General features: G+C 37.6%; 1 protein-coding gene across 2 annotated transcripts in view; it reads right to left on the reverse strand.

Annotated features, from left to right (window-relative positions):
- The window catches only part of si:dkey-40c11.2 (drebrin-like protein A), an 84,987-nt gene that overhangs the window by 32,708 nt on the left and 24,638 nt on the right, over window positions 1-27,641 (reverse strand). For both annotated transcript variants that reach the window (XM_056458196.1, XM_056458195.1), the window contains exons 2-4: window positions 13,674-13,729; window positions 10,176-10,288; window positions 5,157-5,231 (exon numbers count right to left, since the gene is read on the reverse strand). In XM_056458196.1, coding sequence (XP_056314171.1) covers window positions 5,157-5,231; window positions 10,176-10,288; window positions 13,674-13,729 — 244 coding nt within the window. The remainder of the gene's footprint in view (window positions 1-5,156; window positions 5,232-10,175; window positions 10,289-13,673; window positions 13,730-27,641) is intronic.

The raw sequence follows: 27,641 nt of genomic DNA on the forward strand, positions 1-27,641 counted from the left end.
ACCAGACGCAGCATGACAAAAATTTAAATACAGTCATTCAGAAGCTCAGAAATTGCACTCACCTTACAAAAAGGGAAGGTTTATAATCTAATTGGTACATATTAAACCTCTTTAACATTGGTAAATGTACATGCTAACTCACTCATATGTGTTGGCTTGCACAGTTCTGAAGTTCAATTTCAAACAGTTTATTTTACCTCAGGTGAACTGTCTGCTGCTGCTTTCAGTATTCATGTGAAATGACATTCAGACCCACATTATTAGCATTGAACACTAAATAAAGCACATGAGGTGATCATTGTCAGTTTTCTGTTGTTCAGCTGCAAGAAATAAAAGCCGTTTTTAATATTTCAATTCGAGGTGTTGGTTGGGACAAACCTTTTAATATGAAAATATTCCTTCTATCAAGTGCTGTTGCTTTTATTTAGAACATGACTTAAAACAGCCTTTAGGATCGATAGCCAGGCACACTCCAGTTGCTGTCGTCAATCTGGCAACCTGCTCTTGCATGTGTTTTTAACCAGGAGCGCAATACCTAGTTCAACCATTAGGCGTTAAACTTACATACTGCACATTTAATACAAGCTGAAAACAGTGATAGTGTGCCCAAAAATGTGAATTACGTCAGCATTTACTCAACCTAAAGTTAATTATTACTTTTTCCATGGATCACAAAGAAGATAATGTTTTTTTAAACAAAATAACTGAGCAAACAGTGACAGAACTCTTAACTATTTTAACATAAGCAAAGGCATCTGTGGACTGTCTGTGAATCAGAAAGGTTTTCATCTGTGACTTGTGGATTTGTCACACACTGGAGATTTCGCAGATCCCTCAATCCCAATTTAGAAAGTGTTATCATTAATTTACTGCAGGACCGTTGAGACAGAACACTGTAAATGCCTGTGACAGCTTGTCTCCGGCCGTCTGATTTTATGGCTAAACGGGGTCCAGTCCCATACAGTATGTGCTCTAGTTGGTTTGGGGGGGCTCAGCCTCTCCCACGCTATAAAACTTCATTCCTGACCTTATGAAAGTTCATCTACTTCAACAACCATCAATCAACACAGAAATAACCCAACAAGATCTCAATCCAAATGGGAATATCAAAAAAGACACTTGTAATCCATTCATTCTGACATTTTTCAGATGCACACACACATACTGCGGATGAACGACACAATACAAGGTCATAAAGGTTGTCGATCTCAAAAGAGAGAGAGAGAAACACAGAGAATTGAATAAACAGCATTCTTGGCATGCCTGGGGAGCTGACCGGGTAATGTCTTTATAAGGCATTAAAAACCATCCCAGATATAAAGTATGTTTGACGATCTCATGCAAGCAAAAAAAGGAAAAAATAATAATGAATAAAATATGGGAATGTTAAAGCACCATCATCTGGGTGGTGAAGTAAATAAACCCACATACACGTCCTTATATGATAAGATACATACAACTTGATAAAAGCTACTAATGCTAAAACATCATTCTTTTTTTTTTGGTTTAGTCCCTTTTTTAATCAGGGGTCGCCACAGCAGAATGAACTGCCAACTTATCTAGCATATGTCTTACGCAGCGGATGCCCTTCCACCTGCAACCCAACACTGAGAAACACCCATACACTCTTGCAGTTACACACATACACTATGGCCAATTTAGCTTGTTCAATTCAACTATACCGCATGTATTTCGACTGTGGGGGAAACCGAAGCACCCGGCGGAAACCCACGCGAACACAGGGAGAACATGTGAACTCCACACATAAATGAAAACTGACCCAGCCGGGGCTCGAACCAGCAACTTTCTTGCTGTGAGGCGATCGTGCTACCCACAATGCTACTGTGACGCCATAATGCTAAAAGAATAATAAAAAAATAAAACAAACACTTTTAACCTTTCCCTTGATATTCTTAATTTCTGCTCTTATCAGTAAGGCTGCGTGATGCCTGTCAGCGGCACGACTCGTTCTTCAGGAGAACAATAGGGCATGACACCGGAGGAAGAGTTTAATACAATAAGAGCTGGCACCATGCTGCTTGCCATAACTTCACAGATACGAGAGAAGGAAGGAAACCATTTACAAGAGGGAAATCTCAGAATAAAACACAGGAGTGCATCTGTACACATGTTAGGAGGGTTTGTGCTTTCAGTTTGAGGCTGTGTCAGAGGCTGTTTTACATATCCTGCCTATTCATTCAAATGAATGGGTAGAAAACAAGACACAAAACACACGTTTATTTTAACCCTTTACTTGTAAATACAAGCTTACATTTACTTGTCAGTTTTGTATCCGTTTTACACTGTATTATAAAAGCACACCGATTAGCTGCTTCACATCGCAGGTTTTATATGTGTATGCAGTATATATGAAATATGCAGTATATATGAAATAGGCAAATCATTTCCCTTTTTTGAGTGTGCAAAGAGGTTATGAGAAATCAGATTTTTCAATAAAGCAGCAATGTACAATGTAAAAATATCTGTAAATTAGCAGTTTTCTGTATTTTGTGAACTGTGTTTTATTTTTTTTCTGAATATTTATGCTTCTGAATTGCATTATGTGACCTTGATCTGTCTTTCAACAACTTTTAACCTTATCATTTTTAATAGTTTAAAGTGATGTTATTGTCTGGCTTGGTGTATATTACGCTACAAAAACCTTGCAATGAATTGCCAGTACATTTTCTGTTATTTAACAGACTAATTTCTCTGTATTTTTTTCTTATGTTACTTAAAACTAGTAAAATGTCAATAAAAGTCACTTTGTTAATATGAAGTAGTACATCAGCTTCATTATTCTAGGGTTAAGCTTAACAAATTCTAGCCCTCCATCTCCTCTAAATGTAACAATGTGAATCTGTAGAGGGCTCCTTAGGACATCTCTTTTGGTCATGTCCAAAACATTTTGGGTTTTGGAGTGAATTTTGGGTGTCACATTGGCGCAGTGGGTAGCACAATCGCCTCACAGCAAGAAGGTTGCTCGTTCGAGTCCTGGCTGGGTCAGTTGGCATTTCTGTGTGGAGTTTGCATGTTCTCCCTGTGTTCACGTGGGTTTCCTCCGGGTGCTCCGGTTTCCCCCACAAGTCCAAAGATATGCGCTATAGGTGAATTGAATAAGTTGAATTGTCTGTAGTGTATGTGTGTGTGAATGCAAGAGTGTATAAGTGATTCCCAGTGTTGGGTTGTGGCTGGAAGGGCATCCGCTGCTGAAACATATGCTGGATAAGTTGGCGGTTCATTTCACTGTGGCGACCCCTGAATAATAAAGGGACTAAACGGAAAAGAAAATGAATGAAATGAGTGAAATTTTCATATTCTACTCTAAGGCTTATTCTTGTGACCTTGCCCCTGATCCAGCAATCGCTGATTTTTGGATGGTCTGACTCACTTCGTGGGTTCAGTCATCAAATTAATAAAGCTGTCCAATATGGAATGGTGATAGTTATAAAATTATTTTGGGTCTATGGAAAAAGGCATCAAAACCACATTTTAAATTCTGTTTTCAGAATTCTCTAACACTTTACATTTAGAGAGACTTAGACACACTCTTTCTGATAGCACTGCTGGCTTCGAAGCCACCTGGGAACCCTTTTTTAATTATCTGTCAAATGTGAAGGATAACAGTTTAAAGGTATGACCCTGTCATTTTTTGCAAGATCACCATATTGCCTGTGCCCACGGGCCTAGACATACAGTTAAGGCAAGAATTATTAGCCCCCCTGAATTATTAGCCCCTCTGTTTATTTTTTTCCCCATTTTCTGTTTAACATAGAGAAGATTTTTTTCAACACATTTCTAAACATAATAGTTTTAATAACTCATCTCTAATAACTGATTTATTTTATCTTTGCCATGATGACAGTAAATAATATTTGACTAGATATTTTTCAAGACACTTCTATACAGCTTAAAGTGACATTTAAAGGCTTAACCAACCTAATCAAGTTACTTAGGCAGGTTAGGGTAATTAGGCAAGTTATTGTATAAAGATGGTTTGTTCTGTAGACTACAGAAAAATATAGCTTAAAGGGGCTAATAACTTTGACCTTAACATGGTGTTTAAAAATTAAAAACTTCTTTTATTCTAGCCAAAATAAAACAAATAATACTTTCTCCAGAAGAAAAAATATTATCAGACATACTGTGAAAATTTCCTTGCTCTGTTAAACATCATTTGGGGAATATTAAAAAAAGAAAAAAAAAGTCAAAGGGGGGCGAATAATTCTGACTTCAACTGTATGTGTAACATTGCTAACCCATGTATAATACTGGAGGAACTGATGTAGCAATGGTTTTAAAATCTTTTTTTTGTTTTGTTTGCCATTTCCTTTCTGTCTTTATAGTTGTTGTTGCTTTTATTTTTGCTCTGTGTTGCTTTAAGGTCAAAATAATAAAAAAATACTATAAAAAAGTCACTTTGTTAAAGTGTAGAGTTCAATTTTCAACATCAAAAGTAGACAGAGTAAAGATTTACATCCCATAATGCAATTCACAATTGTAAATAAACAAAAAACACAGTGTAGGGAAAGGAAGATAACATCACATAAACCATATGAAGCAGAAACAGAAGAATTGCGAGGAATTGGATTCTCTGACAAGACATGTCTAACAATCTTAATCTGTCATTTATTTCGCAACATGCAAACAGCTACAAGATAAGAAATATTCAACTGCTGTAAAATCTGTTTGCTCACGATGGCTTTCTATAAGATTCCTAAACTGTCATGCATACAGCTTTTATTTCTCAAATCAATTGTAAGCACCTAAATTATGAGAAACTATGTCTTCTGTGTACAGTGTGTGTAGTGCACATTTATTTCCAAAACTACTGCTAAGAAACTTTCTTATAGAAACTAACCAGAATAGTCAAGACCATACAAACACAGGATGTGCTGTACTGTACATGAAGAGGAGACAAATATATGTGCACATGAGGATGAGAAACATTCATTTTCTCACTCCATAACCGAATTCTTCCCACTGTATATAATACCTGATTACTGGTGGCACACTATTAAAATACCTTCTTTTCTGAAACGCAATTTAAGCTTGAACCTCAAGCTCATTTATAGTGTTGTGATTATATGACCTCGATTATGTGAATGCAGACAAAACAAAAGCATCTAGTCGTGGGCGACTGTTTTTTGATTTACCTTGAAGAAGTTCTTGATGGCAGGCACATGACTGGCACATTCAGTTCTGCGATTCTCATCCACACCATCACCAACCTGCGCAATGAAGACAAAGAGACCGAAATTTACCAAAAATCTTACAACCTACAGTCCCGTGAGGAAAATTAAGAGATGTAAAGGGATAGTTCACACAAAAAATGAAAATTCTGTCATTTAATCTCCCTTCACTTGTTCCAAATCTGTTTGAGTTTCTTTCTTCTGTTGAACACAAAAGAAGATATTTACGAAGAAAGCTGGAAACCTGTAACTATTGACTTCTATAGTATTTGTTTTTTATACAATGGAATTCAATAGTTACAGGTTTTCGGATTTCTTCAAAATATCTTCTTTAGTGCTTAACAGAATTAAAGAAAATCATAAAGGGTTGAAACTGCTTTATGCTGAATAAACAGTGAGTAAATTTTCATTTTTGAGTGAACTATCCCTTTAAGAGTTCAAATAACCAAAATATAAACATGCAAGATGTGAAACTCAGTGGACACCAGCAATAATAAAAGGGTTAGTAAGATTGTTTTTTAAAACTAATCTTTTACATTCACCAAAGCTGAATTTATTTGAATAAACATGGAATCAAACCTCCACATATTGTGATAGGGTGACCATCTGGTTACCCTTCTGTTAGAGACAGCAAATGTGATTTTGCGGGACACGTGGGAGAGAGATAAGACTAGAAGACTAGAAGTAAACACTGATTTGCATTAGATGTTTTATAGTTGACCAAAAAGTAATGGTTGGAATAAAAAAAAGTTAGATGTTAGTAACAATATGTTAGTCTTAAGGACATCTATAGGCTAGCATGTTCCAAAACAGTGACAAAATTCACATTTAAGACATAAACATCCAAAGCTTTCAGTTTGTCACTTCTGAATCATTTTTTGAAGTTACCTCATAATTTCTCATCAAATCTTCAGACCAATCAAATGCTCTCTAGTATCTGATATGTCCCTTCCCCAATTTTAATAATAATAATAATAATAATAATAATAATAATAATAATAATAATAATAATAATAATAATAATAATAATAATAATAATAATAATAATAATTCCTTATATTTATATAGCACTTTTCTGGACACTCAAATCGTTTTAAACATTTTTGGGGGAATCTCCTCATCCACCACAAGTGTGCAGCATCCACCTGGATGATACAACGGCAGCCATATTGTGCCAGACTGCACACCACACACCGACTCATTGGTGGAGACGAGACAGATTGATGCAGCCAATTATGATATGGGGATGTTTAGGAGGCCATGATGGACAGAGGCCATTGGGCTGGCCAGGATGCCAAGGTTAAACCCCTACTCTTTTTTGAAGGACATCCTGGGATTTTTAATGACCACAGAGAATCAGGGCCTCGGTTTAACATCTCATCCAAAAGACAGCACTCACTGAGCAGTATAGAGTCCCCATCAATATACTGGGGCATTAGGACCCACACAGACCAAAGCTCGAGCACCCTCTGCGTGTTTTCTCACTAACACCGCTTCCAGCTAGCAACGTAGCTTTCCCATGTGGTCTCCCATCCAGGTACTGACCAGGCACAGCCCTGCTTAGCTTCCATGTGAGAGTTTTGCTATATATGACACTATCGCTATACATGCGCTTGAGGTCAAGCACTCTTACTGGAAGAGCTGTGATAAAAACAAAACACTATTAGCTGTATTTTTAAAAGGTGTAGGAGCTCATTTTTGTTCTGTCCTGAGTGTTTCCATTTAAATTACACTCCACATTGAACAAAAATGCACATCTCAAAGCATTTCAATCCACATGGTTCTCCTCGTGGTCAGATAATAACCATTTTTAGGATCATCGGTGGCATTGATTATGGCGCACATTCAACAATTTGCAATGTCACAAAGTCTACTTCCATCAAGAGTTGTATCAATCTTTTTATCTTGTATTGATATGGGAGCACAGGACTATCTGTCTGTTCACTCCAGCACATCTCAAGACTTCCAGCAGGGTTGAGGTCAACTGGTGGTCAGATCATGTGCGAAAAAATTAAGCCTTCTTTCAAAGTTTGATCCTTGGCGTTGTCGTTCTTGACTATGTGGTACATGACATTACACTTTTTTATTCAGTGTTACATAATCCACCGTGCAATCACTTCTTATTACTATCAAAACTGCAAACTGAAGTTTTGCTGCTTAACATATTTATTTGCTTGATCATTTGCAAGGTCAAAATAGCAACATATGTGACCCTGGACCACAAAACCAATCTTATGTTGCACAAGCATGTTTTTAGCAATAGTCAAAAATACATACACTACCTGACAAAAGTCTTGTCGCCTATCCAAGTTTCAGGAACAACAAATAATAACTTGACTTCTAGTTGATCATTTGGTCTCAGAAGTGGCTTATATGAAAGGTGAAGGCCTCTAGATCAGTGTTTCCCAACCCTGTTCCTGGAGGCACACCAACAGTTCATGCTTTGGATGTCTCCCTCATCTGACCATTAACTTCAGATTTTGGAGTCTCTTCTAATGTTCTTATGAGTTGTTTCAGGTGTGTTTGATTAGAGAGAGAATGAAAATGTGTACTGTTGGCGTGCCTTCAGGAACAGGGTTGGGAAACTCTGCTCTAGAGGCCTTCGCCTTTCATATAAGCCACTTCTGAGACCAAATGATCAACTAGAAGTCAAGTTATTATTTGTTGTTCCTGAAACTTGGATAGGCGACAAGACTTTTGTCAGGTACCTAAATAAAACATGATCATGGCTTTTTAATATTTACTTAGGACAGTAAGGTCTGACTTTGCTTAGATACAAGTCGTCACCTTAGAATTATAAGGTTCTATCTGACATTTTTGTCAAAATTGAGTTATTGACATATTCTTGTTAAATTACAACTTATTTACATTATTGGATGTTTTTAAATTTGTTTAAGACTTTTTATTTAAAAAAACAAATGTTACACACATACTGTTTGCTATATGGAATCCAAAAACTTTGGGGCTTAAAATCTCAAAATCATTCAGAATGCAGACAGAACCTTATAATTCCAAGGTGACAAAGTCTCATTACTTAACAGAAATAACCTACAGTATAGAATTTAAAGTCATGGTGCAGTGGAAAAGGAATGAATATTGTGTATGACTCCCATGAGCTTGGAGGACTGCATCCATACATCTCTGCAATGACTCAAATAACTTATTAAAAAAAGTCATCTGGAATGGCAAAGAAAGTGTTCTTGCAGGACTTCCAGAGTTCATCAAGATTCTTTGGTTTCATCTTCAATACCTCCTCCTTCATCTTACCCCAGACATGCTCAATAATGTTCATATCTGGTTACTGGGCAGGCAAATCCTGGAGGACCTTGACCTTTTTTGCTTTCAGGAACTATGATGTGGAGGTTGAAGTATAAGAAGGAGAAGTATGAGAACACTGCCATCCACTCTGCAGATCCCTTGCATGCCCCATACAGTGTGTAACTCCAAACCATGATTTTTCCTTCACCAAACTTGACTGATTTCTATGAGAATCTTGGGTCCATGCAGGTTCCGATAGGTCTTCTGTAGTATTTGTGCTGATTGGGATGCAGTTCAACAGATGATTCAACAGAAAAATCTACCTTCTGTCACTTTTCCAAATGATCAACTAGAAGTCAAGTTATTTGTTGCTCTTACAACTGGGATTGTAGTCTATTATGGGTCAAATTTATTTTAATTTCATTCCAAAAATCATTGATGATGATCATGTTCCATGAAAATGTTTTGTAAATGTCCTATAATAAATGCATCAAACTAAAAAAATATTAGTAATGTGCATTGCTAAACATTTCATTTGTACAACTTCAAAGACTTTTTTTTCCCAATATTTAGATTTTTTGAACTCTCGGATTTAGATGTTCAAATTGTTGTTTCTTGGCCAAAAAATTGTCCTATACTAACAAACCATACATCAACGGGAACTCGTTTATTACAGATTTATTGTGACATACAAATCTCAATTTTCAAAACTTGACACTAATGACTGGTCTTGTGGTACAGGGTCACATATACTTGAAATCAAAACAAATCTTTATAATGTTATAAATATATTTACTTCACTCTTGACTACGGAGCTGACATCTGGGTCAGTTGGCAATTCTGTGTGGAGTTTGCATGTTTTCCCCGTGTTCACGTGGGTTTCCTTTAGGTGCTCTGGTTTCCCCCACAAGTCTAAATACATGCGCCATAGGTGAATTGTGTATGCTAAATTGTCCGTAGTGTATGTGTGTGACTGAGTGTGTATAGATGTTTCCCAGTGATGGGTTGCAGCTGGAAGGGCATCCGCTGCGTAAAACATATGTTAGATAAGTTGGCGGTTTATTCGGCTGTGGCAACCCCAGATTAATAAAGGGACTAAGCCAAAAAAGAAAATGAATGAATGAAATACAGAAGGATAGAAACTATTTAAACTTGTTACCAACTTCTCTTTCGGGGGGCCAGAGGTGTGCACTGTATGCATGTGTCTCAGTACCAGTCTGCTTCACAAGAATGTCCACTCTCCCCCTCCTCTTTACAATGCCTGACTGGCTACAGATGGCACCTCTGACCCCAAACACAACATTCCCACTTATCGCCTCAGCAACCAGCTCCAAGATGGATATTAGAAAGGTTCCCAGAACGCTTCTCTCCATCTGTATTTGAGCTCCTTCAGTTACAAGTCTGAAGGTCAAAGCTCTTTTGTGAAGTGAAGCCATTGACACGTCTCATCAACAGGAGCCTCACATCCAGTGCTTAAACACAGGCTCTTTAATGATGTGGCAGCTCCAGCCAATCAGCAACCACTTCAGGCTCACACCCCATGGCAACATCCAATAGGAGCTATGTGTGATGTTCAAACATCCAGTCAAAGCCAGGCAAAATGACCTCATCCAGAAGTATTTGTTATAAGAGCTACACATGTTTGAAACACCCCAAAAGAATGGAAAAATTAAATGGTAGAGATTTCAGTGAATATAAATGTACAGATTGTTCATGTGAACTTACCCAGCAGACCATGACGATCTGCGGTTGTCCTGTTTCTGTCAGTCCCACCCTGCATAGGCCATACACGGGCCTGCTGTTGTGAAATTTCCCAACCAATTCTGTCAAACCTCCAGCTGGCAGATGAGAAAGAGACAAACAGAGGGGGAAGGGAAAAATTAAAGAGAAAAATTAAAGTGTCCTTATGAATTATTGACTAAATGAAAGTAAACGCCACTAAACGCTTGCATTCTTTCACCAGATTATCATGATAATCTGCAGAGAACCGGACAGTTCTGATGTAATAAGCGGTGCTGCTTTATTCTCCTCTCATGTGAGAATTTTCTGCTTCATCTGACATTACGAGGAACGGTGTTGGCAGTTTCTGGTTTAATTGGTAATCCTCTCTGGTTTAGGAGCGTTTCACATGCGAATGCTGCATGATTGCCCTCAGACTGAGCTTTAAAAGCAGCTCAAACAGAGCACGACAGTTACTGCCTAGGTTTGCAGTGACCTTGCTTCTGGAAGTATTTTCATTTATTGTCTTACTAAGCTTTTCAAAAATGCAGTGCTGGTGCCATGAGCCCTGCTCACGCTCAGTACATTATGTAGGAGCTGATGGTGTCAGTAGACGATCATTGTTTTGAGTTTCCAGGAAAGCAGTATCTTTTTCAAATTCAAGAAATTCTGTGTAGGAGTATGAATAGTATACTTCTTAAAGCCACAGTATAGCTGTCCCAAATGGCACACTATACACTATGCACTTATGCACTACAGTATGTACTTATGCACTTACACACTCAACAGTATAGTACATGAATGTAGTGTCATCCCAAAAAGAACACTAACATTTTTGTGGTAAGACTTAATTTTGATGGTCCCTATTGCACATTTTGTTGACTAAAAGTTGCGTGAATTACTTCTCATTGGAGTATTAGTAGACTGTTTGCTTAAAATCTGCTGATGCCACTACTTTACCAGACATTTAACTGATAAGTATTAACTTGCAAGTACATGTTAACTTACACTAACCCCAAACCCTAACCCCAACCTAACAGTCTACTTATAATCTAATGAGAATGAGTTGGCATGTAGATGCAATGTAACTTAAATTCAACACAATGCATTAAAAGGGACCATCAAAATAAAGTGATACCGTTTTTTTTACTAATGAAAATGACCTTTTCCAGATGACGGTTTGACGATTGACAAATTAGCTAAATAAATGGTCAAACTACTAAATAATACCTGCCAGGAGTATAATCGCATTCACCATCAGGAGGCGGCATAATCACTCTTGTCAGTGCCTGAAAGCTCCGCCCTTTCCGCTATGCAAAGCAGCAGCGGTTGAGTGCTTGAAGTGTTCAACAGTCCACGCTTTATTTTAATGGTTGAATAAGGGCAGCATCCGGGTACTTAAAGTGCACTTATTCTTTTAAAAATTAGTGTGATTGCACTACTTACTCTATGTATACTACAAAATGTCGTAGGATAGTACATAAGTATGCGATTCGGGATGCACCTTATGTAATTTTTTTCATCAAACAAACAATGAAAACAAAAGCGTATTTTGACAATACCGTGACTGAGTGTGGAATCATTGGAGCTGTCAATAAAACTTATTGATGAGAAATGAGAGAGTGGAATGGTTCAAAGCAGGGAAGCTTTTATTATGCCAAAGTCAACTGCTTCTGATTCTTCCAGTTGTGATCACGTGGAGAAGAAGCAGTTTTATCAAATCGATAACATTTAGGGTTTTGTTATAATGCTGATCTGTGCAGGGGGTCACACACCAGAAGCGCCGCTCTGCAACATGCATTTCAGAATTCTAAACATAGGTTTCTATCAAGGTACACACACCGGCGCCGCAAGTGAACAGTTTCTGAATATTTTCATTTTAAATAGCATGCGAATGTGCGCGTCTGCTGTGCAATATATTCAACTGCCATGTGCGTGCCGTGGCGTGGTGCAGAGTGGCGCATCCGGTGTGTGACCTGCTTAATAAAACACAACATACTGAAGCATCATTGCTGTTTTCCTTTTCTATAAAACTAAACTAGAAAATCAAGGGTGTATGATGTTATTAGCATGGTGACACAATGGCACAGTCCATGTCACTAGGTAAAATAGCTTATTTCCCTGGAATGTAACATTCTTTAAAAATTTGGAATACTGTATGCTTGTCAGCTAAATATACACTCACTAGCCACTTTATTAGGTACACCTGTCCAAATGCCCATTAATGCTAATTTCTAATCACATGGAAGCAACTCAATGCATTTAGACATGTAGACATGGTCAAGACGATCTGCTGCATTTCAAACCGAGTATCAGGATGGGGAAGAAAGGTGATTTAAGTGACTTTGATTGTGGCATGGTTGTTGGTGCCAGATGGGCTGGTCTGAGTATTTCAGAAACTGCTGATCTACTGGTATTTTCACACACAACCATCTCTAGGGTTTACAGAGAATGGTCCGAAAAAGAGAAAATATCCAGTGAGCGGCAGTTCTGTAAGTGCAAACGCCTTGTTGATGCCAGAGGTCAGAGGAGAATGGCCAGACTGGTTCCAGCTGATGGAAAGGGAACTGTAACTCAAAAAACCACTTGTTACAACCGAGGTATGAAGAAGAGCACATCTGAACACACAACACGTCGAACCTTGAGGCGGATAGGCTACAGCACCAGAAGACCACACCGGGTGCCACTTCTGTCAGCTAAGAACAGGAAACTGAGGCTACAATTCACACAGGCTCACTAAAATGTTGCCTGGTCTGATGAGTCTTGATTTCTGCTGCGACATTCAGATGGTACGGTCAGTATTTGGCATCAACAACATAAAAGCATGGATCCATCCTGCCTTGTATCAAAAGTTCAGGCTTGTGTTGGTGGTGTAATGGTGTGAGGGATATTTTCTTGGCACACTTTGGGCCCATCAGTATCACTTGTGCATTGTGTCAACGCCACAGCCTGTTGCTGACCATGTCCATCCCTTTATGACCACAGTGTACCCATCTTCTGATGGCTACTTCCAGCAGGATAACGCACCATGTCAGAAACGCACAGAATCATCTCAGACTGGTTTCTTGAACATGACAATGAGTTCACTGTACTCAAATGGCCTCCACAGTCACCAGATCTTAATAGAGAACCTTTGGGATGTGGTGGAACGGAAGATTTGCATCATGGATGTGCAGCTGACAAATCTGCAGCAACCGTGTGATGCTATCGTGTCAATATGGACCAAAATCTCTGAGGAATATTTCCAGTACCTTGTTGAATCTATGCCACAAAGGATTAAGGCGGTTCTAAAGGCAAAAGGGGGTCCAACCAGGTACTAGTAAAGTGCTCCTAATAAAGTGGCCGGTGAGTGTATAACTCTGTTCTAGTGGTTTTGGCAAATTTATTTATTTATTTATTTTTTTTTTTTAAATCTTAGATACTGTGCTTTTAATGGGAATTTTTGCAATTTAATCTTTTCAAAACTTAAATGCTAAGTAAACAAATTGTAAAGCAGAGTCTTACCTCCTGAATCTGTGAGTTTGAGATTGTTGCTCACTCCCTCATATGTAAATAAGGCCCTGAAAAAACAGACAGAGAGAGAGACACACATCAGCACATTACTCTGGAAGAACATGCATGTTTCAAAAACCTGCTGATAGAGTCAAGTTACAAGATTTGCTGAAACCAGATTGTAACATGAGGCCCTGAAACAGACCATATAGAGGTCATGCTGATAGCAATTCAACATGAGGCAAGTGAAAAGTCAATATATCTATAGAAACCCCGACCTCTCACAGTCTGAAACAAATCATGGGCCCTTCTCGCATTCCACAACCAAACATAATCAACATCCCATCCGCACTTACGTCATCCAAAAATTCAGCAAATGGGCCTGGGCGTGAGTACCATATGTTATCCCAGAATGCTTCGGTATTGAATATGTATTGTGCACACCAAGCATTGACCCCAGTAAACCTAATAAGCCCTGTGGAGTAATGCACATACCAAATGTTCTGTTTAGTTGATTGATTTTTGAGCAAACATCCCTTAGAGTTAATGTCCACTGATGTTGCTATTTGGCTTTTCACACTCCTACAGTGAAGCTTTAATTCTGACAAGTGCAGGTCAGGACTTGTAACCCAAAGTTCTTTAGGGCTACTAGCTCTAATAATTGCAGTGAATGAAATCGCAAAACAGCATTTGAACCCGGGTCACAGCTGTCTGTGGTTATGTATCATTCATTGGCTGCTTTGGGACTATTACTTGGAACTGAGGCTGAGAGAAAATAATGGATTTTGTATAAGGACCACACCAAAGCAAACAGTGAAATGCAGGTGGAGCAGTTGGTTTGAGAGATTAAGACACATCAAATGAAGCGCATGTGACACTACATTTTGTTGGGATGCTTTCTCTGCTCAGGGCTTACTGTTAGTAAAACTTCTGGGGAAGTCAGAATCTCTTTCTTTGCATATATTTTGGTTTCCACATTAAATAATATTAGCGTTTATCACAATATTCACTGACCATTGTTGTGGAAGTAAATATTTCCGCATGCACATCTATTTATTTACAGGAACATGGAAATTAAATTTTTTCTGAAATCTGTGCTGTGATTTAAAGGGCACCTGTGATGAAAATCAACCTTTGTAAGCTATTTGGACAGAACTGTGTGTCCACAGTCATATTGGGGTGATAGAAACACAACAAGTCTCTTTTTTAAAGTTTCCTGACGTTAAAATAGGATCCAAATCCAAGTGATTTTGAGGCCCACCGCAACCTGACGTTGGAGTGCAGTTTTACCCGTCAACCAAATTGATTGACAGGTGCCATGTCTCCATACCATACACATGTCCACAGAACATTTTTTGCACAACCCTCTGTGATCAGCTGCACCTCAATAATTAATTGTAAAAGTTTAAAAGTTTTTAAAACAGAGCATGTTTGTAATAAAGAGAGTAAAATCGATATCTAATTCTTATCCACTATAATCACCACGGCCAAATGATGTCAGTAAACGTGCACATACGTATGTGTGTGTGTACTGCAAAGGGCATTTGTGTGAGACTCATCATTTCAGAAAGGCTTGAATAGACTCCACCACAAATACATCAAATAAACTTACTTGGACTTATTTCAGCTTCATCCTTGTCTGTCTCTATCACTGACTGCTGTTTATCTGACAATGCATGAGAAGCAGACACACACGTAGGAACGGTGGGCAGGGAGAAGCAGCTCATTTGCATTTAAAGCCACAGGCTACAAAAAAGCTACACTGAACTCAGACACCAAAATGGGCAGATCCTACATTATATAATAAATAATCTGATGGGTGTTTTGAGCTGAAACTTTACAGACACATTCTGGAGACACCAAAGGCTTATCTTACATCTTGTAAACGGGGTAAAATAGGTGCCTTTTAATATTAAGTAACTCGCAAATTGGTATCCAATTAAATGCTATACAGTTGAGGATAAAATGCTTAGTCCTCCTGTAAATATTTATTTTGTGAAATATTTCTTTCAAAGATTTCCCAAGTGCTCTTCAATGGAGAGCTTTTATTTTCAGTCTTAATAACTAATTTCTAATAACTAATTTCTTTTGCTTTGCCAGTACAGTCCAGTACTGTACAGTTTGTTGATGACAGTACATAATATTTTATTACTTATTTAGTAAGATACTAGTATTGCACAGTAAGGGCAGTTTAAAGGCTGTGTTTGTTTTGTAGTGTGTATTTGAAGATTTTCTGTCAAACCTGCTATGGCAGCAGCTGTACAGCACAGATGAGTGCCATCATTAACAGATTCATTTCTGGTTAAAAAAATGTTGAGCCTTTTTTAAGAATTACTTAAATGAAAATCCTATAATTTCTATAATCCTATAATTAATCCTATAATAATAATAATAATAATAATAATAATAATAATAATAATAATAATAATAATAATAATAGCATCCTGGCTAATGGAGCAAACTTGTCCAGAAAGCTGGACACATTTCCCTCACATTTTTCATGCATCTACATCTTGTGTCTGAAGTTAATTTCTGAAATATGCTCCCTTGCCTCATTTGTGGAGGATATAAATAATAATAATGTATATTGGTTGTGGGCAGCACGATGGCGTGGTGGGTAGCACAATCACCTCACAGCAAGAAGGTAGCTGGTTCGAGCCCGGCTGGGTCAGTTAGCATTTCTATGTGGAGTTTGCATGTTCTCCCCGTGTTCTCTCTCTCTCCCTGTGTTTGCATGTTCTCCCCAGGTGCTCCAGTTTCCCCGACAAGTCCCAAAACATGTGGTATAGGTGAATTGGGTAAGCTAAATTGGCCGTAGTGTATGTGTGTGAATGAGTGCACATGGATGTTTCCCGGTGATGGGAAAACATATGTTGCATAAAACATATGCTAGATAAGTTGGTGGTTCATTCCGCTGTGGATTAATAAATATTAATCAAGGGACTAAGCCGAAAAGACAATGAATGAATGAATATATTGGTTGACATTCTGTGAACAGACATACCAGCATAACAGCCTAGAATTTGGTAATCGAAATGGAGTAAATCACCTTTTGAAAGTAACAATGCTTCTGAAGTTTATCAGTTCACCGTCACTGTTACCACAATAGTTATCCCTCCACAGTCCAAAGACATGCTCTATAGGTACGCATGGGCCGGTATAAGACTCTGACGGTATGATAACCTTGGATAAAAATATCACGGTTTCACGGTATGACGGTATTGGGATCACTGCTCTAAAATAAGTTCTTTTTAAATGTCTAGGTAAAAAACAAAAGCTTTTTTCCCCCATTGAACACAATATATTTTATTTTGAAAAACATTTAAAGTATTTTGGAGCAATAAACATGTCAGGCTAAATAATTCAAATAAATCATTGACTTCTGCCCTTGTTTTAAAAACACAGATTTCTTTACAACTTAAAACGGCATCTTTGGATATCTATTCTGCTGGAGATACTGTTGTCCTAAAAAACAAACAAAAAAAAAAAAACAATAAATAAAAATTTGACACATACCTTAGGAATGGAATAGCAGATAAATTTGGCGGTTTAAAAACCTGGACTTTTCCAAACTGCTGTATACCTTGAAAACGGTTATCGTCCCATGTCTAGCTATAGATGAATTGGGTAAACAAAATTGCCTGTAGTGTATGAGTGTGTGCATATGAGAGTGTATTGGTGTTTCACCAGTGTATGGGTGATTCCCCATCCTGGGTTGCAACTGGAAGGGCATCCACTTTGTAAAACATATGCTGGATAAGTTGGCAGTTGATTCCGCTGTGGTGACCCCTGATGAATAAAGGGACTATGCCGAAGGAAAATGAATGAATGAATGAATGAATGAATAAAATCTTAATTAATGATAATAATGAAGTATTAATAATTATGAATAATACATAAAATATCTGTATATATATATTGCTAATAAAATAAAATAAAATAGACATTTCTGTCATCTAACTATTGTTGATGTAGCCTTTACTGCATGATTATTAAATAAATAATTAACACTAAATTAGAGAGATTAAAAAACACTACAATATTAATGTTTGTGTGTCAAAAAGCTTGTATTAAATGCATTTTATTACTACTGGGGAACAAGTGAATATCAAGAGAAGTTTGACGCTAATCTCATCAGGTATTCAGTGAGCTGCAGGAACCACCACAATTGTTCTTAATAACAAAAATTCTGTGCTGAACTTCAGGTTAAATGAATTTGATCGGGCTATTACAGTGAACTCCCTCACTGTGAGCCCTGGAGTCTACACCGAATGAGGATAATCTACAGCAATGTGTCATCATGTGCCCATTGTCTTCAAAGCCTCTGATCTCTGGCATCCTCCCAGATTGTGACCTCTGGGCTTTGGGCTCAGACACGAGCAACAATAACAGCCTGTTCCCCCCCATCAGAGTCTGTGTTCAACCAGAGCAACCTACCAATCAGTCTGCAATTAGCATGTTGTGACACCATTGTTCTGGTTCTTTCCGCCAGCAACAGAATAAAAGGCCAAGAGAGTGCGAGTAATGGGGGATCAGAGATGTGCTTGTCGTATTCGTCTGTGAGGGTAACACGACACACATCTATAAAGAGTTTTTCCTCTAAATCATCAATCATGTCCTGGAGTTGAAAGACATGCTCATTCATTGTAGGTGTTGTGACACCAAAGAGTTAAGAAAAATCAGGAGTTTTGCAATAGAGAAGGTTTTTAGGCTGATAAATCCCATTTTGAAATGACTAGAACCACTTCTAGTTAAGTAAGAAAATTTTAAAGTCGTGTCGACAGCTGATACTTGGGTCAAACACTATGAAAATAATGCTTGAGTACATTATGATAAACTAATCTGCATTTCATTTAGGATCACATTGTGTATTTGCTCATTTTTAAAGCGTGTAAATAGTCTGTGGCTAATTAGACAGCACAGTCAGTTGGTTCAAGTACAATAAGACCATGTTTACAAGTGGTTTTAAAGGGATAGTTCATCCAAAAATCAAAATGACTTTAATGTTCCCAACTTTGATTTAAATCTTTTATGAGATTACTAAAGAAGATATTTTGAAAAATGCTGGTTGCTGGCACCCATCGACTTCTATAGTAGATAAAAAAAAATTACTAGGAAAGTTCATGAGAGCCAGGATCCAGCATTTGTCAAAATATCTTCTTCGTGTTTAAAAGAATAAAAAAAAAAAAAGGCAGATTAATTGATAGCAGAATTTTCATTTTCATTACACAAAGATTTGAACTTTTGCAAATTTCTTCAAAATAGGGTATATTGGCACGTGTATTGTTTTGATCTTCCGATCTAATATTGCAAAATAAGTGTTTATTGCAAAATAATATTGTAAAATAACTGTTTCTCCCAAAACGAGACACCATGGAACAACACAGAAAAGCAGATCTCATTGTAGGTTTGTTATACAATAGACTGCTAAGAACATCATGCTTTTTGCACTTTTTCTTCATTAAACCAAACTTAAGGCTTCAGATGGCAGTTAAAACAAAGTCCATTTTAGGCTGTATTCTATAGTCTTTGGTTTAAATCCCATCTGGCCAGAACACCTCATTAACATGTGACATAGGGCCCTATAATACACCCGGCACAATAAAGCGCAAGACATGTTTGATGCGATTTGTTACTATTTTCAGACCAGCGCAACCCTACTTTTCACGTTTTGCACCACGTTGATTAAATGGCAAATCCATTTGAGCCACTTTGTGGACTTATGGACGTGCTGGTCTAACATAGAGGTGTGTAAAGGCGGATTGTTGGCATGTTTCTATTTTGAAGAACTGAAAAAGACTGCACCATTGACCAACTAAAAGCTGGGCTGCAGTTTAGCGCAGAGCACCTTAGTTATGCGCCTATGTGGGTTCAAACACTTACACATTGCTTAATACACACAGGATGTACAGCACACACAAATATCTTTACATATGAAAAAAAATAAAAGGATTCAAATGTTACAAAATTATTATTTTCTACATGAATATAAAAACCACTGACTCCAAGCCTTCTTCATGTCGGGTTTTATTTTTCAGTTTATTCATGACCATTTGCATTTGTATAATGTTAGTTTAGATTTGTTCAACTGTCGGGTTTTGGAGATGTATGTATCACCACATAGGGCATAAGAATAATACATGAGTTTGGATATAACTCACTTAATAACTTTATTATTGTTCATTTATAAGTTTGCTGGAAATTAGAACTGAATGTAGAAATAGTTTTGAAACAAATCTTTGTGCTTAACAAATGAAATTAAATAGGCTAATGGATGTCTTCAGTGGAGTGCTTACAACACCATTTCCTTATCCATGAAAGGAGTAAAGAAAAGAGTAAAAGTAAAGTAAAGAGTGAGTAAAGAGGCCGAATGAAGGAGGCTCATTCTGGATCCTTGTGCTGCAGATGCTCTGTTTAACTGTTTTCTCGCTAGTGAAGTGCCACGGCATGACGCAACTAACTTTTAAAGGGAATGGGAGATGAGACTCTCTCAAGACACAACCATAACTCATAAAGAAAATAAACACAACCCTGTTAGACCATGCGCCAGGGCGCAAAGTGTATTTTTTCGTCCTTAAAATAGCAAAAGTGGATTTAGACACACCCTTGATGCTTTTGCACCATGCGCTTTAGACTTTGTCCCTAGATCATTAAAATAGAGCCCATAACGTTTAAGACTTAGGTCATAATCAAGTGATTTGTGTGGCTGTTTGAAGGCATTTAACCATTATTAAAATGCATTTCTGACTACTTTTTTTGAGACTAAACATAGTCTCAAAAAAAGTAGTCAGAAATGCATTTTAATGATTGATAAACATTTTGTCAAGAGTGGACAAACTCAAAACACTTTAGACTCCATTTACACTGTTTAGGATTGTACACCTGTGATCAGTTTGAACAAAATGCACCTTAATACCAGATGTAAATGGGGCTAAAGGGTCAAACCACATCATGCTGCATGTTGTAACCATGCAGCTCCAATGAAACTGTATTTATCTATGCAGTCAGGACCACACACATTCCTATTGATATAGTAAAGGAGAACAAACAGCCAGCACTTCACTCATTGTCTTTCAGGCATGAATTGCATCTCCATGGCGTCTATGACGCACCCCAGTGAGCTAAAGTACACATGAAGCTACAGTTGTTTTGCATGAAGTGAAAGGATGCCTTTTATTTTCTGCATTTATTCTCAGTCTTTCGCTTTCCACATGAATTGGTCTCAAAAATCCTACATACTTGCATGAAACAGCAATCATTTTTGACAATGGCGAGAATTGACTAATCAGTTACTTTTGTACACAGTTTTTCAGTGCAAAGCCCACCTACCATCCACACTTATAAAAGCTGTCATGAAATGGATATTGTAAATGGAGATTGTGATCGTCTTTTCTTATTTTCTCGTGTATACAAGTGAATTGGCTTTTAAAATAAGAATATGTGTAGGGCGGGAATTGATTTTGACCATAGGAAATTATTTGGATATTTTCCATTGATCTTACATAGAAATCTGATATATGGAAATGTTTGCATGCAAAAATATGTTTTAAATATATGTATAATATTATGAAATATATGTATTAGTACATATTAAATTTCATTTTCATTTCATTTTCCATCAGCTTAGTCCCTTTATTCGTCAGGAGTCGCCACAGCGGAATCAACCGCCAACTTATCCAGCATATGTTTTACACAGCATATGCCCTTCCAGCTGCAACCCAGTACTGGAAAACACCCATACACTGTCACATAAACTCATACACTATGGCCAACTCAGTTTTATTCAATTCACCTATAGCGCATGTCTTTGGACTGTGAGGGAAACCTGAGCACCCGGAGAAAACCCACGCAAACACAGGGAGCACATGTAAACTCAGCCTAAATTGGACATATATAAGATAATTTATTACAAATATGAACTTCAAATGGGGGTGACGCAGTAGGTAGTGCTGTCGCCTCACAGCAAGCAGGTCACTGGTTCAAGCCTCGGCTCAGTTGGCGTTTCTGTGTAGAGTTTGCATGTTCTCCCTGCATTTGCATGGGTTTCCTCCAGGTGCTCCGGTTTCCCCCACAGTTCAAAGACATGTGGTACAGGTGAATTGGGTAGGCTAAATTGTCCGTAGTGTATGAGCGTGTATAGATGTTTCCCAGAGATGGGTTGTGGCTGGAAGGGCATCCGCTGCGTAAAACATTTGCTGGATAAATTGGCAGTTTATTCCGCTGTGGCAACCCCGGATTAATAAAGGGACTAAGCCGACAAGAAAATGAATGAACTTAATATGAAGTCCATAAATATTGGGACATTGACACAATTCTAACATTTTTGGCTCTATACACCAACACAATGGATTTGAAATGAACGAACAAGAGGTGCTTTAACTGCAGACTGTCAGCTTTAAGCTACAGTCACACTGCACTTTTCTTCCCATTGACTTCCATTCATACACACGTGAATGTGTCAGACCGGAAACACAAACTCGTGCGACAAGTTTGCAGTTCAAGCTTGGTGAACTCTGACCTGCGAAATCTCATCACCTGGCTGCGTAAGACCAATCGGAGATCAAAACATGACCTCTATGTACATAAATTTAAAATATGGACCAATCATTCACTTTTTTAAATGTCTAATCATCTTGTTTAATCCCGCCCCTTTTCACAGCGCCGTACAACAGAATTTTGCGTGCTCAAACTCTAGTGTGACTGCAGCATTAATTTAAAGGTATTTACATACAAAACATCAAGTGAACGATCACAAGTTTGCATATGTGCCTCCCACTTGTTAAGGGACCAAAAGTGATGGGACAGTTGGTTTCTCAGCTGTTCCATGGCCAGGTGTTTGTTATTCCTTTATTATCCCAATTACAATTAGCAGTTTGTCTCAATTGATGTCACAATATTTATGGACCTAACTGTACATATGTAATTTGCATAGATCACTAGATTTCTATATAGGCTGTGATCTCATGAGAGTTTTTATGGCAACTAATAGCAGGTCATGATTTTAATTTTAATTAAATGCACAAATTGATAAAATCTTAATTTATTGCAAGACACTTTGCTTAAAGTGTATTCCAATATTTCCAAATGTGGTTGTAAAAGCATGCCTTTTCTTGATTCATCTCACACCTGGTAACTGATGCAATTTTGTCAAATGTGAATGTTACACAACACAGTGTGGTTTTATATCATACATATTCTCCTGTCACAATTGCACATGCCCAAATAACCTGCAGGACAAGATTGAGTTGGTCTAGACTTTATTTAAAAGAGCTTGTCAGTAAAACTTCAAAAACAAAGCAGAGATGTCCAGGGAGAATAACACGCAAGAATCTACTGCAAGGGTAATGTGTAAAAAATAGTGTGTGATGTGACCGTATATTACCCACTCAAACCATGTTCAAAAAACAGTTCTCCTTGTCCCTTAATGCATTTCTTAAAATCAAATCTAACGCTTCAACAGACATTTCCTGTGTGTAGTTAATGGAGAGAGGTGTTGTCTGGAAGTCGTCTGGACCGTCTTCACCTCACACTTACACACTTCCTGATGAGAAAAACACAAGCAGCCTGTTCTGCAGCACAGCCAGCAATGAGCTCAAGAACAGAGAATGAGGAATGGAGGAGAAAGAGAGAAATGCAGGCCATAAACAAATGAGGGTGGACGAGTTTTGGACAGGCAGCACAAAGGAGAAAGACTGAAAGAGGAAACATGGGAAGGAAATTTTAAGACAGAGTGATTCATGAGGGTGTTTGTGTCAAAATGAAGAAAAATGTACATCACAATCACACATCTATTAAGGCAATTATAACAATTATTGATTGTATAACTGTATCACAAAATGTTTAGGTCATATTTTTCAGGTTTTCTTAAATGAATCAAAAGTAGCAGTATAGATTTTTTTAACATTTCTAAAAAACTTTACATATGTTGTTTCCTTCGTTCTTTTTTCCAAATCATGTGCCAATGAATTTTGGAGTAAATCAGCGTACCCTAAAGGCTTGTTTCCACTGAGTAGTACAGTACAATTTGGTACGAACGTACCACTTTTTGGGTAACCTTTCGAAAGGGTACCTAGCACTACAAAAGGGTACCAAAAGGCGGAGCTAGACGCACAGCTAAACGCTATTGGTTTAAGATTCATTACTCGCTCATGCACAAGCTAGCAGAATGAAAACAAAGGAAGCACCATTTTTAAATACACAGGCGAGACATTACACCGTAATAATAATATACAGTACATATAATAATGAGCCATAGTCGACCCGAGCTTAAACAAACCTTGTCGTTGTCTTGATGAACAGCCACAAAGCCAAGAAGAAGAGCAGAATCTACCCTGTGCCTGTAGTTGTTTACAAAGCCTTCTAAAGCATGAGCGGTTGATAATAATGTGTGAGTGATTATTGAAGTGCTTCTGACAGCTGATGCTTTCAGAAACGGACAAATGCGAGAGTGACGCAGGAAAAAAACAAAGGAGCTAATGGTTCTTTCAGCAACCTAAAACATGAACAAACTGCCATGTTTAACTATTATCATCACCTTTTGGACTATTATAAACTCGGAATGATGGAAATATTTTCTAACAAGAGGTTACATGTGCTGGTGAAGATTAAAGATACAGGTGAGAGGTTTGCACTGACTGTGGGATATATTTCATGTTGTTTTTGGACCTAAATGAAGACTAAATGTCTGCTGTGTGTAGTTTATCTGTAATTGGTAATATATCGGAGACTGTAAGGGGTTGTATGTGTTCATATATGTTGCATTTATTTATTTATATAATTGCAGACGTTGCAGTAGGCTATTTTGCACTGTCATTGATCTGCAGTTATAATCAAATCCTGTTGATAGAAAAGTTAGTAATAAACATTTATACGCAAGTATTTATGTGCATAAAGTATCTGTTTTGTGAGAAGTGCTTCTCATATGATATGTGAACGACCCTTACAGCTTTACTTTGACATTTCCTCGAGCGAGAATGATGTCGACTGAAACTTTTTGTCATACACCATGCCCATTGCTACCCTTTTGGCAGTGGAAACGCAAGCCTGATAAAGGTGACCCATACCAACCTGTACCGTACCAACCTGTACCACTCAGTGTAAACGGGCCATAACAGAACTAAATTGAAAAAAAGCAATTTTAAGATACATTATAAAGAAAATATATTATAATGTTCAGCTTCATATATTTTAACGCAATACATCACAACAATGTAGTGATGTAAAGTATTAATGTATGTTTGATCAAATAAACACAGTAAACTAAACTATTTGTTTGGCCCAAAATGTTTTGATCTCATGTTCTCAAGATCTTCAGATTTCCATGCTAGTTTTCAAGAATTCAACGTTTTCATGTTGTGAACTTCTGACCCACATAAAGCTTGATGGCAGTTAAAGATAATATTACTTTTTATTGATCACTCATTCTAATGACTGCGTGCGCAGACATGAACACTGGTATTCATAAAGTACCTGTGAAGGCAGGAATGATTTATGTGAGTGATCTGTGACACGTTCTCTTCAACATGAACAACCACATTAAAATAAATCATTCAAGACTTTCACAGAAGACAAAAACCTAATTTCACTTCAAATTGGGCTAATATGGCACCTTTCTCATATACAGCAGCTTACCATGCTAAGCAAAATTTTGTCTCTAACATCCTAACTACATCTGTTCTCTGAAACTGAAATTTACAACAAACTCTCAGGCCAAATCGACTTGGATGTCCACCTTGCCTAAGATGGCCACATTCCATCTGTAGTGCGTAAAGTTGGAAAACAGCTGTGCAGAGAAGCGCTCAGCAAAACCAGTGGCTCAAGAGAGAAGAGGGGCCGCGGGAGTTTACCTACCTGGTTGTGAAACCAAACTGGCACGGAGGAAACAGTTTTCTCTTAAAAGTGGTATGAAAAGTGTCAAGTGTCGTCTGTGGCATATTTTACTGTTCCAGAAAAGCCCTTAGACCCCTTAGTCTGAACGTACTAAATGACTAATAGTTCTTTGCCAGTTCAGCTTTACTGTCTACAAATTTGCCTTTTTGGCTGCACTGTTTGGCTCACTATTATTCTTGGGTCTGTTATAAAACGGTCATAAATTCAAAGCAGACACATAAAACCAGGTCTAAACGTCACTGCACTGAAATCACTGGCAGCTGGTGTTATTTACACACACACATATATATGTAGTAGATATATCTGCTATATCTAGATATAGCAGATATATACACATATATATCTGTGTAGATGGATGGATGGATGGATAGTTAGATAGATGGATGGATGGATGGATGGATGGATGGATGGATGGATAGATGGATAGATAGATAGATTTGTAAGAATCATGAAAAAGGACAGTAAAAACTTGTTCCAGCAATAACTGATCATAATAAAACAGCAAATCATCATATTATAATTTCTAAGTTGTAAAGAATCACAGAAAACTGGAGTAATTATGAAGAAATTTCAATTTTGAATCACAAAAATAAATTAGTCACACTTTATTTTGATGGTACGTTTTTTTAATTTAAGTTACATTGCATCTACATGCCAACTAATTCTCATTAGATTATAAGTAGACTGTTAGGTTGGGGTTAGGGTTAGTGTAAGTTGACATGTACTTGCAAAGTTTCTTATAGTCAGTTAAATGTCTGTTGAAGGAGCAGTATCAGCAGATATTAAGCAGACAGTCAACTAATACTTAAATGGACCATCAAAATAAAGTGTTACCATAATTTAATTTAAATCTATATTCAATAAGAAAACAGTTATTTAAAATTGTACGTTTCTGTATATTATGAGCTGAAAAGTCCAAGCCCTTACTCAGTTCTTGCCTAATAAGACAAAAACGGCCTCGTTCATAACAGCAATATAGAGTAAAAGTGTTTGCCCAAGCTTGCAGTCTGCTGGCCCGAGGCATTCAGTGTGAAACAACAATATGTGCATTCGCTTGTGAGCTGAACCTCAGATTACAGTGTAATATATCCAAAATTCATGAAAATGGATATTTTGTACCGTATATGTCTTGAAAAGTCAATACCAAAAAGGAACAAACCTGCAAAAGAAAAGCCCTACTTCTAAGAAAATGGCTCAAGATCAATTATGGTTATTGAAGAATCAGACAGAGGCCTGGCAGACCTATACCAGTCTGGACGGTGGGCTCTCTAACAACCTTTGCAGAAAGTACTAAACAAGTTAAGCACATTGCCATCTGGCACAGTAACTTTGTCGTACTGAATACAGTCAGTGTGCCAAGTGCTATTCATTTGGGTGTATGCTGGCCTGAACACACACAGGCAAACAGCTCAATGAGTTCAACAGCTACTGTAAAAGAAATGCAGATTTCAACTCTAGACATGACTGTAACAGAGATGTATAATAATAATAGAGGCTACTAAATTAACTTTACTGTTTATATGAATAAGTCTCGGCATCGTAAGACATCTACAATGAGAGTGTAAATAATGTTGGCTCGCCTTGTGAGGAGGATCAGTCCCTTGAGTGCCAATTTTGTGCTAATGGCAGCTATTTGAAGAGTAGAAGAGAAATGAGCGCACCAGGATTTCCTGAGAGACAGAGAGAGAGGGAGCGGATAGAGTGGAAGAGTTGACTAAACAGTGAAGGAGGGAGACTGAAAATGAAAAGGAGTATGGGGGACTGAATTTAGGAGGATTGGGGGATGGGAAAAGAAAACAGACTGAAGAGGTTGGCATGCAAATGTGATATATGGGCACACAATGAAATGGTGTGGAAGTAGTCTGTGAACGATAGAGAATCTTGAATGGATGTGGAATGGGAAGTTATAGTGTAGAAAGAGACATCAGTTTGATGTTATAATGGAAGGTGAATGGGCGAATGTCGTCAATGACACATCAAAATAAAAGTTTGGGTTAACTTGAAGAAACCGTAAAGGAAATGTATTTCGTAAATACTATGTATAATATTAAGTTTATATCATAAACATACTTTAATATAAATGTAATTGCA

The sequence above is a fragment of the Danio aesculapii genome, chromosome 5, assembly GCF_903798145.1.
Source record: "Danio aesculapii chromosome 5, fDanAes4.1, whole genome shotgun sequence".
Lineage (NCBI taxonomy): Eukaryota > Metazoa > Chordata > Actinopteri > Cypriniformes > Danionidae > Danio > Danio aesculapii.